The sequence below is a fragment of the Zootoca vivipara genome, chromosome Z2, assembly GCF_965207765.1.
Source record: "Zootoca vivipara chromosome Z2, rZooViv2.hap1.1, whole genome shotgun sequence".
Taxonomy (NCBI): domain Eukaryota; kingdom Metazoa; phylum Chordata; class Lepidosauria; order Squamata; family Lacertidae; genus Zootoca; species Zootoca vivipara.
In genome coordinates this window covers 36,248,820-36,260,541 of record NC_142585.1, presented here as the reverse complement: position 1 = coordinate 36,260,541, position 11,722 = coordinate 36,248,820, and the positions used below count along the sequence as shown (strand labels likewise).

Below are 11,722 nucleotides of genomic sequence, written 5' to 3'. Positions count from 1 at the left end.
GCCTGGCTCCGTCTGCGTTTTATCTCTGCTGGACTCTGAATATGTGCTCAGTGTCCCCAAGACATGGGTCGTAATAAATTGTTGGGAAGGGCTGTCGGAACTCCTTAGAGCTGCACGCTGAACGCTGATGGGAGAGACGGGCTGGATTCGTTCCTGCATTATGCCTGTGGATCGTTCCTGCCCCCGGCTGACCCGACACCTCAGAGGGCAGATCTTCTAGGTGAAGGGGCTTAAGATATGGATACGCTTGTACCCCTTCCAATCTGCGCCCCATCCCAAGGGACGAAGGTAGGGTGAGCAAGGACTACTCCCCTCCATCACTGGTGTTGTGCAATGCCAGTTCTATAGGCAACAAAACCGCCACCCTGTGAGTTTTCTTTACCTCAAAGGGGATTGACCTGGCTTGTGTGACAGAGACCTGGGTGTGCGAAGGGGAAACAGTTACCTCACGAGAGATGGCGGCCCCCGGGTTTCTCCGTCCTCCACCAGTCATGGCCTGTGGGCTGGGGGGGAGGGGTGGCATTGTTAATCTGGGAAGATTGTTCTTTCAGGGCTGATGTAGGCTTCCAAGGAGAGCTTGGCTGTATGGCTGGTGTACCGGCCACCTAGCACACCAGCAGCCACCCTGTCAGACCTGCTGGAGGTGGTGACCAGCTGGGCCCTGGAGTTCCCCAACTTAATGCCATCCCATCCTCACAGGCTCTGGACCTGATGTCTTCCATGGCGACACTAGGGCTCTCCCAGTTTGTTTCGAGCCCCACACATCAAGCAGGCCACACACTGGACCTGATATTCAGAGCAGGTGTAGATGTGATCATGTCCCCCTCTATGGAGGTGCCATGGTCTGATCACTATGCTCTGAAAGCCAGGATTGACTTCCCGCCCCCACCCTGCTTAGGTGGCGAGCCTATTGGGGCTAGCCGCAGAGGGTGATGGACCCTGATAGATTCTGTCAGGCCGTGCGGGATCCTGCTCCCCCTGGCTCATGGACTGAGCCTGTTGAGGATTGGAATACCCGACTCTTGGCAGCCATAGATGAGATCACACCTAAGCGCCTTCCGCAACCCCGCAGAAACTGGGCCCCTTGGTTTACTGAGGAGCTCTGGAAAATGAAGCAGGACCTCAGACGGCTAGAGCAAGTATGGCAGAGTACTCACAACGGAGCCTCAAGAACGTTTTATAGGGTGTTTATGAAAACCTATGAGATGGCAGTGAAAAAATCTTACTTCTCAGCCTCCATTGCACCTGCTAGCTCTCGCTCAGCGCAACTTTTTAGTATAATTAGGTCTCTAATGTTCCTAGAGGGACAGCCAAATTTAAATATGAATCAGATACATAGCTGTGAGGCATTTGCGAGCTTTTTTTGCGGAGAAGGTCCTGTCGCTCCGCCGTGACCTCCCTGCCAACTTGGATAACAATAAAGGAACTGGAGGCCCCTCGGCTGTCCTCAGGTCCAGTATTGGACCACTTTGACCGGATACTCCCAGCCGATGTGGACAGACTCCTCTGTTCCGGAAAGCCCACCACTTGTCCTCTCGACCCATGCCCATCCTGGCTGATTTGAGCATGTCCAGACGAGGTGCAGACCCTCCTGGGTGACATCATCAATTTGTCCCTTGGCACCGGGAAATTCCGAGGGGAACTAAAGGAGGCAGTGGTGTGTCCACTCTTAAAGAAAACATCATTGGATCCTTTAGATCTATCGAATTACCACCCAGTTTTGAATCTTCCGTTACTGGGAAAGGTGATTGAGAGAGCGGTTGCTGAACAGCTTGGTGGATTTCTGGATGAAACATCAGCTTTAGATCCATTCCAGTCCGGCTTTCGCTCTGGTCATAGGACTGAGACGGCTCTGGTCGCCCTAACTGATGATCTCCGTAGGCAGCTGGACCAAGGCGGGTCGGGGCTGTTGATTGTCTTAGATCTGTCAGCAGCCTTCGACATGGTCGATCACGATCTTCTGGACTACTGCCTCACCAACATAGGGATTCAGGCCACTGTCCTTCAATGGCTGTGCTTGTTCCTTTCTGGTCAGGGACAGAGGGTGGGGGAGCTGTCGTTGTGCTACTCCTTGGTGTGTGGAGTACCGCAGGGCGCAAAAATCTCCCCGATGCTTTTTAACATCTTTATGCGCCCCCTCGCCCAGCTTGTCTGGAGCTTTGGCTTAGGTTGCCATCAGTATGCTGATGACACCCAACTCTTTCTGTTGATGGACGGCCACCCTGACTCGGTCCCAGACACACTGATGATATGTTTGGAAGCCATGGCTGGATGGCTACATGGGAGCCGCTTAAAGTTAAATCCTTCAAAGACAGAGGTCCTTTGGCTGGGTCAGGACAATATGGGGTTGGGGGCCAACTCCCATCCCTTGTGGGGGCACAATTAGTACCAGTGCCTCCCGTCAAGAGTTTGGGTTTTTATGGAGATGCAGGTTACAGCTACAACAAAGGTGGCATTTTTTAAATCTCTGCCAAGCTAAGCAGTTGGCTCCTTACCTCTCTTGCCCTGACCTAGCCACTGTGATCAATGTGACCCTCACCTCCAGCCTTGATTATTGTAACTCACTCTGCGTGGGGCTGCCCTTGAAACTGACCCAGAAACACCAGAGGGTGCAGAATGCTTGCCGCGGAGGCACATTCACCCAGTGCTATACCAGCTGCACTGGCTCCCGGTGGAGTACAGGATCAGGTTTAAGGTGCTGGTTTTAACCTTTAAAGCTCTATATGACCTAGGACCCTCATACCTACAGGTATGTCCCACAGAGGACCTTAAAGTCTGCAAATAATAACACTCTGAAGATCCCAGGCCCCAGGGATATTAGACTGGCCTCGACCAGAGCCAGGGCCTTTTCGGCCGTGGCCCTGGCCTGGTGGAATGCTCTCTCACAAGAAACCAGGGCCCTGCAGGATTTAACATCTTTCCGCAGGGCCTGCAAGACGGACCAGTTCCGCCAGGCCCTTGGTCGGGGTTCAGTCTGATTCTTTTCTTTCTGTAGAAGAACAAGCATTAAAGAGGCCTCCTACCGGTAGCTCGCTCACAGGTCCTTTATAAGACCAGTGGTAACATTTCGCCCTGGAGAATATTAACCATTCTCAATTTTACCCATGGACTGCCATCTGTCCAGATTTTAATTTGTTCTGAACGAATTTTAAGATGTATTTTAATTAACTTATTGCCTGTTTTTATGTTCTTATGTTCTTTGTATACTGTGTTAGTTTTATGATGTTAGCCGCCCTGAGCCCGGCTCTGGCCGGGGAGGGTGGGGTACAAATAAAAAAATTATATTATTATTATTATTATTAGGATTGCTAAAGAAAATGTCGGTGAAGGATTTAGAATCCACAAGATGACTAAGTTACATTTTTTTTAATGGTGGTGGGATTGTCTTTGGGATCAGAGGAGGACAAAGAGCTGAATCAGCTTTGAAGGTGGGGAACAAAGCTCACCTTGCAATTTTTGAAATTTTGAAAAACAACCTCCTTAGATATCAAAGCCTAACTTGTGGTTATGCCCTCTGCTGTGAGGAATCGGGAGGCAGCAGGGCTGTTTGGGCAGTGATACCATGGCAATCTGCACATGCTTAAAGTCAGAGGAGGGGAAGGATGGTTCACCTTTCCCTATTATTTACCAAGGGATTCAGCCTTGCTGGCCTTTCATGTATCCTTCTCTAGCTAATTCAATGTTGCCTGGGCAACATGCAAATAAAGTTCAGAAGCCCATAGGGCAAGACACGCTGATTGGAAGTGACTGGAGGGCATTTGATCCTCTGCCTGCCACCCATCTCTCCTAGGCTCCGCCCCCTTTTGAAGAACTGGTTAAAGGGCCAAACCTCTTGCCTGAAAATGAGGCACTTTCTGCTCACCTTGCCCTTCTTCCAGGTGCAGTCTCTGTGCTGTTAGACTAGCAACATATTGCGGGAGGCAGCCCATTCCTTGAATTGAGAAACTGAGAAGAAAGCAAGAAACTAGGGAGCCCTTCAGGCATCCATTTCATTCTGAATTCATAATGATTTGTGTTTATGATGGTTTCGGAGTGGTTAGACACCATCCCACTTTCAGTACTGTTGCACCTGCAAAAACTTTGAGGCGGAAAGACTCCAGTGTTTCCAGTCAGTGCAAGTTAGGTCATTATAATATAATAGATATTGTAAGTCAAAACCTCTTAAAAAGCAGAGACATCACCTTGCCGACAAAGGTCCGTATAGTTAAAGCTATGGTTTTCCCAGTAGTGATGTATGGAAGTGAGAGCTGGACCATAAAGAAGGCTGATCGCCGAAGAATGGATGCTTTTGAATTATGGTGCTGGAGGAGACTCTTGAGAGTCCCATGGACTGCTAGAAGATCAAACCTATCCATTCTTAAGGAAATCAGCCCTGAGTGCTCCCTGGAAGGACAGATCGTGAAGCTGAGGCTCCAATACTTTGGCCACCTCATGAGAAGAGAAGAATCCTTGGAAAAGACCCTGATGTTGGGAAAGATTGAGGGCACTAGGAGAAGGGGACGACAGAGGACGAGATGTTTGGACAGTGTTCTCAAAGCTACGAACATGAATTTGACCAAATTGCGGGAGGCAGTACAAGACAGGCGTGCCTGGCGTGCTTTGGTCCATGGGGTCACGAAGAGTCGGACACGACTAAACGACTAAACAACAACAACAACAAGTCAAAACCACAAAACTGCCAAAAAAATCAATGCAGAACACTAAATGAATACGGGAAGTGCTACATCATAAACAAGTCTCTGCATCATAATCAAGATAAGGGACAAAACAAATAAGTTTTATTGCAAAGAGGAAGGATCGATCTAGCCATAACCAACCCTGTTTTTGCAGGGCTGTCTTTGTTAACACCAGTTGTAGCCATGTATTTGTGAAAAGTCCCTTACGTGGACTTGCAAACAGACAAGGAGACACCGAAGTAAGTCTAACCACTTTCTCTTTATTGTAACGCGTTTGCAAAGGCGGGCTCCACGACCTGAGTGGCGAAGAGCCAAGAGCAATGTACAGACATAAGTTTTATATCCATCCCTACTGCTGCCGCCCCTCCTTTAGAGGCTTGGCTTACAATCTACCTGAGTAAGACACATTTCTATACATTAACCAATCTACGCTCGCTATTTTAAAGTTTAACCTTATTAGGAAGTAGGAGCTATGCTTCCTTATCTCTACCCTAACTTAGCTGACATAGCACCCCCTATTCTAACTTAGCTGACAGGCATCCTGTCCTAGCATCCTGTCCTATCCTAACTTAGCTGACAGGCATCCTGTCCTATTCTACTGAGTTCGAGACACATCCTGTTTTATCACTCACTCTCACAATCCCTCCTCTTTTTGTATCTCGTCTCGAACTCACACAGTAGTTCGTGGCCTAGTCCACTTTCCTCATCTCCCTCTAGACCTCCTTCTGGCGCACCTGTTGGGAGGGGCTTATAAGCTTGCATTAGCATCATTATGCGAGGGGGAACTGTCCTATCCATTATTCTTTCCATCATTGACTGTAAACATCGTAGCAAGCAGGGCATACAAAAGCAGAAAAGGATTAAAATCACAAGGGGTCCCGCTAATGCAAAAAGGATTCCTCGCAACCATCCACTGGGTAAAAACTTCTCTAACCAGGACATGTCCCACCCTTCCCAGGTCTGTACTGGGACATGTGCTGTTTTTTGGATTCTATCTGCTAGGTCTCTTATGGCTTGTCCGTGGTTGGAGATGTTAAAACAACACGCCTCTCCGGTCAAATTAAGGGCTCTACAGAAGCCCCCTTCCTTCGCCAGAACAAAGTCCAGTCCCAATTTCAATTTCAGTACAACTGTTCTTGTCTCGTCAAGCTGGGTGGCGACCAGCCGAAGTGCCTCGGCGGTGGCATTTGCTACTATTTCTACCACAGCCTGTAGCCGAATTATACGATTCAAATTGTAGATGGGTTCCCTTGCTCCCGCTATTGGCTCATTTTGATTCCATGAGGCTGGGTCGTAATGGGCTATTATTCTTTCAGGGGGCCATGCTGAACCCCAATTCTGTGTGCTACCACTTGCCACGCTGAATTTACTAGTGTCCACGCTGGTGCTTCTTCGGCTGCGTCTGGTAGGGCTACCGGGCAGGACCCACATGGGTGGTAACAGAAACGCAGGGAAGCAGGACCCACACCACCGACTGGGTAGGGTCGTATACGCGGTTTTCCCGCATACCCAATAAAGGCCCACTTTTGCCTGCGTGACACGCGTGACACCCCTCCCTGCGAAATTCAGCACTACTCGGTTTAAAAGCTCGACCAATGATTGGCACTTTCCATCACACCCACTATAAGTGACTTTGCTATTCACGACTGTCACATCGTCGTCGTCACAGGAACAATTACAATGAGATTGGCCCACAAAGATGGACTGAGTGGTCCATCTCCGTCGGTGGACACACAGGTGCCCTCGGACCTCAAGAACCCTTAAGGGGGACGGGTGCTGCCATGTTGCCCAAAGCTCGGAATCTGGGAGCCTGGAAAAGTTGTGAATGGATGACTGATTAAATGGTAGTGGGAGGAATGGCATTCCTGCTTGTGCGTCTGTTGGGCCAAGGGTACATACCAGGCACATAGTTTTGTTAACCGTTTGTGCCACTATTTCAGCCACTTGTAGCCATTTATTATAGGGGTTCCTGGCCCCCCACTCATGCATTCGTTCCGTGATGTTATAGAGGGAAATCTTGCCCCCTGACCTTATGTTCCCAGCGCATTCTGCTGTGAGGCAAAGGGCAAGCACCCCCAATGGTATTGCGGTACCACGTCGCCTCCCACATATCCGGTATCTTTCATGCCAACAAAAATAAGTGACCATATATATTATTAATGCAGCGCACACCACCCCTACCCACCACCGCCAATGGTTCCAGGGTTCTTCCCACATCTCCGTCATTTCTCTCTGTGAGGTATAAAGGAATAGGCCCTCCCAGAGGACAATGATTCCAATGCTTGTATTACTGTTGGGCTTTCTAATAATTCACACTGAATTTCCCCCCTGCTTTTGATCCTACAATGCTGGATTATAACCTCCTCTATGAAAACTATATTACACTCTTCAGTACAATGCACACACAGCACACACCCCTCACAATGCGCACAGCAACAGCATTCAAAGAAACACTCACACGTGCAGAACAGACACATTTACGGTCTAGGAGTGCTCTGCTGGATTCTGGTTCCTGATTTTGTAAGAGTCACTCTTAGCGGGTTATCTGGACTGGCCGTTGCCGTCCAACTCTCCGGCGGGGCTTTCTTCACCCGGTGGTAGTGGGTCCATCCATGCTCTCTGGTCCGTACTGCTGACTCAGTGGTGAGTAGGACTTGGTATGGGCCCTCCCAACTCGGGGTGAGTTTCTCCGACCGCCACGCTTTTATCAGGACCAGGTCTCCAGGTTGGAAGCTGTGCTGTTGCTCCAAGAGTGGGGGTCTCTGTGCTAGTACGCCTTGCCTGTGAAAGGATAACAAAGACTGGGACAGTGACTGCAGATATTTCCGGGTGAACTGATCCCTAAATTCAATCTGAGGGTTTCCTAGGGGAGCTAGATAGGGGTGGCCCATCATCATTTCAAATGGGGACAGTCCAGTGTCCTTCCGGGGAGCCACCCTCATCCTTAATAAGGCCAGGGGGAGATTCTTTGTCCAGGGCAACCCATTCTCTAGATACAGCTTGGTCAAGTGTTTCTTGATTTCTCCATTTGCCCGTTCCACTTTCCCACTACTCTCAGGATGCCAGGGGGTGTGAAAGTTCCACGTGATTCCCACCGCCCTCATCACCTCTTGCATTGCCAATTGGGTGAAATGGGTCCCCCTATCTGAGTCTATTGCTTCTGTTATCCCATAGCGAGGAAGAATGTGCTCCAGGATGGCTTTTCCAACCACTTGAGCCGTGGCCCTGCGGCTGGGAAAGGCCTCAACCCATCCTGTGAGATGATCCTTAAACACCAACAAATACTTTTGCCCTCCTCTTTCTGGCAACTCAGTAAAATCTACTTGTATCCTTTGGAATGGCCACACCGCTAACGGTCGCCCGCCCCTTTCTGTCTTTCTGGCTCGGGCCTTATTAACCTTCTGACATATTAAACATTTCCATGCAATAGCGTGCGCCATGGGCCACATGTCCCTGCTCCAATACAGGGGTTTCACCAGATTAACCATTCCCTCAGTGCCCAGATGGCTCCCCCCATGTATTTTCTCTAGAATATTTAGCATCACCGATTTAGGAAGGACCATCTGTCTCTCTGGGGTTTCCCAATCATCTCCTTTCTTTTCCCACCCCTCCTTTTCCATATATTCCTTTTCCTTTTGAGTAAATGCTAAATTTTTCAAGTCCTGCGGATCTATCACCGGAACCTGTAGGACACATTGCCTAATTACTTCGTCTCTGGGCTCTCCCTCAGCTGCTTCTCGCGCCCTGAGGTCTGCCCATGCATTTCCCTGCTCCTCTGGACTATGCCCTTTGGTATGAGCTGAAATATGCACAATCCCTACTTTCCGTGGTCCCATTAGGGATTCTAGCAACCGTTCCAACAAGGCTACATGCTCAATCTGTTTCCCATCTGCCTTAATAAAACCTCTCTCCCTCCATGTCCTGCCAAAAGTATGAACCACTCCCCATGCGTATCTTGAATCTGTCCATATGGTTATATCCAATCCTTTCGCTAATTCTAGGGCACGAGTCAATGCCATCACTTCACATTTTTGAGCTGACCAAGTGTTGGGGAGCGCCCCGCTTTCTATAGCCTCCCCATCTTCCTTTACCACTGCATATCCTGACCTCCTTCTGCCTTCCCTGACGTAGCTGGACCCATCCACAAACCACCTTTCTCCTTCCTTCAACGACACTTCACTTAGATCTTCCCTTACTTTTGCCATCAATTCTATATTTCTCAGACAGTCATGCTCATCTGGGTCCCATTCCTTCCTTTCTCCCCTGAGAAATTCCGCGGGATTTAAATTCCTGTCTGTTCCAATAGTGATATCTGAGCCTGTTCTCAAAATTCCCTCATATTGTACCAGACGTCTATCCGTCATCCAGGTCGGGGCGGCTCCTGTCATGACCGCCCCGATCTGGTGAGGGCTGTGTACAATCAAGGCTCCCCCAAAAGTCAGTTTTCTGCTCTCTAGGACTAGTTCGGCTGCTGCTGCTACTGCTTGTATGCACGCTGGCCACCCTCTAACCACTGATTCTAATGTTGTACTCAAATAAGCCACCGGCTGGTATCTTCCTCCCCTTTTCTGAGCTAGCACCCCCACTGCCGTTTGAGATGCCACTGTCACATATAGATGGAAGGGTTGTTGTAAGTTGGGCAGGGCCAATGCCGGACTGGCGATTAGGGTCCTCTTAATTTCTTCCCATCTTTCCCTGTCTCCTTCATCCCACAATACTTCCTCTTCCTTCCCAGTCAGCTTCTTATTCAAGAATTGGGTTAATTTTGAATACTGGTCTATCCATAATCTGCAATATCCCAGCAATCCCAACATTCTTCGCACATCAGTCCTAGTTCTCGGGGGTCTCAATTCCATAATACCTCTTACCCTATCTGGATCCAGTTGTCTGGTTCCCCCATCCAATATGTGCCCTAAATATTTGACTCTCCTTTCAGTGAACTGCAACTTTTCCCTGGATACCTTGACTCCCAGATCGCCCAGCCAATTCAACAATCGAATGGAATCCAATTTAACCTCCTTTTCCTTTTCCCCAACCAATAATAAATCATCAACATATGACAAGATTTTATTGGGTTTGGTGGGCCTAAATTCCTTCAGCCTTTCCCCCAATGCCTGTCCAAACAACAGAGGACTCTCAGTGTATCCCTGGGGCAAGACTGTCCATCTATATTGTATCTTTTGACCAGTCTCCACGTCCTCCCATTCGAAAGCAAACAGATCTCGACTCCCTTCATCCAGTGGGCATGCCCAGAAGGCGTCTTTTAAATCAATAACTGTGTACCATCGAGTGGAAGGAGGTATCCTACTTAACAGGGTGTAAGGATCTGGCACTGTGGGAAATCGGGGTATGACTATCCCGTTGATATTCCTTAAATCCTCCACCATCCTAAATTTGCCGTCTTTCTTTTGAACCGCCAGGATCGGGGAGTTAAAAGGTGACATTGTGGGCTCTAGGAGCCCCTGACTCAAAAGGGCGTTTACTACTGGTTGCAGACCTATCCTTCCTGCTCTCTTCATAGGATATTGTGGGGTCCAGAGATGAGTAATTCCGGGCTTGACCATAATTTTTATAGGTTCCATATCTATTCTTCCCATAGTTTTCCCATCCACCCACACTTTGGGGTTAATCTGTTCTTCAGTCTCTGTTTGGAGCACATACATTGGTGTCCCTTGTTCTTCATCCATTAATCTAAACCCCAGGGGAACCATTAGATCCCTTCCCAGTAAATTTACTCCTGATTCTGGTATAAACAAAAGGGAACTTTCAACCCCCCATTTTCCTCGGGTGATTCTGCTTGGTTCTAACTGCTGTACTTCAGTTGGTTTCCCACTTACTCCCACAACCTTAATCGTTTTGGATGTTTTACTTACTCCCGGTATATTCACACAGACTGAAGATCGGGCTGCCCCAGAATCCACCAGAAACACAATAGGTTTCTGGGAGGGACCCACAAATAGATTCACCAATGGCTCATTCCGGGTCCCGGGGCCTGAGCCGGAGAGTCCCTATTCATCATACAAACTGTACAATTCAGCCCCCACTTCCCCCATTGTCCTGGTGGTCTGTGGCTGTTCCTGTTTCTGTCTAGGCACATCAGGTATTTGCTCCCGTGGTGTCCTACAATCCCTAGCAAAATGACCTATCCTTTGGCACCGGTAGCACATTATTCCCCCAGGCCTGGGTCCCGCTCCCCTAGTTGGGCCATAGGAGCTTCTCCCTCTATATCCTCCTCTGCCCCGATATCCTCCTGTCATCCTCTGTTCCTTATTTTCTGTCCGTTCCTCTGACTTCTTCTCCCCTTCCCCCGCCTTTTGTATGGCTGCTACCATCATCTGACACTTCTGCTTTTGTTTCACAACATCCCTGTTTACAAAAACCTGCTGCGCAGTTCTCACTAGTTCACTAATTGTGGCATCTTGCCAATCCATCTTTTGCAGCTTCTTCTGAATATCCGGCCAAGCTTTGGTAACAAACTGCATTTTCAGTAAGTTATCAAAGGCTGGCGAATCTGGTCCTACCCCAGAATATTTGGTCAAATGTTCCCTGATCCTTTGTACAAAATCTCCAGGTGACTCTTCTTTGGTCTGATTTACCTCAAACGCTTTAGTGAGATTCCTGCTTTGTGGCACCGCAGTCTTAATTCCTTCTATAATCATTTCTTTTAAATCGCTCATGTGTGTCCTGTGATCATTATTGTTAGGGTCCCAATTGGGATCCGCCATTGGATATTTCACATCAGATGCTACTGGGTGGGCGGGCTGCAGCGCCTGTTGCCGGGTTTCCCAGTATGCCATTGCTGCCCTTCTAATCATAGCCCTTTCCTCTGGGGTGAAGAGGTGCCCCAGAATGTACATTAATTCAGTGTAGGTATATAGGTGAGGTCCCATCCACATCTGTAGCAAGCTTGCTACTTCTTGACTATTCTCATGTAATTTTGGTAGGGTTTGTTTAAGTTCCCTCAATTCCGAGGGTTTGATGGGACTCACTACATATACCATCACTGGATTCCCTGCCGCAGTCAGTCCTCCTGGGGCCTCTCGCAA

General features: G+C 48.7%; 1 protein-coding gene across 1 annotated transcript; it reads right to left on the bottom strand.

Moving 5' to 3' along the window:
• Positions 1–4,916: 4,916 nt before the first annotated feature.
• On the bottom strand, positions 4,917–11,722 carry LOC132591498 (uncharacterized). The gene has a single exon (XM_060270247.2). It carries the CDS (start codon positions 6,900–6,902, stop codon positions 5,301–5,303), a length of 1,602 nt encoding a protein of 533 aa, XP_060126230.2. The 5' UTR covers positions 6,903–11,722; the 3' UTR covers positions 4,917–5,300.

What these genes read in the sequence shown, in the direction of transcription:
- LOC132591498 (XM_060270247.2), bottom strand. Translation starts at nt 6,902, where the DNA reads ATGACGGAGATGTGGGAAGAACCCTGGAACCATTGGCGGTGGTGGGTA.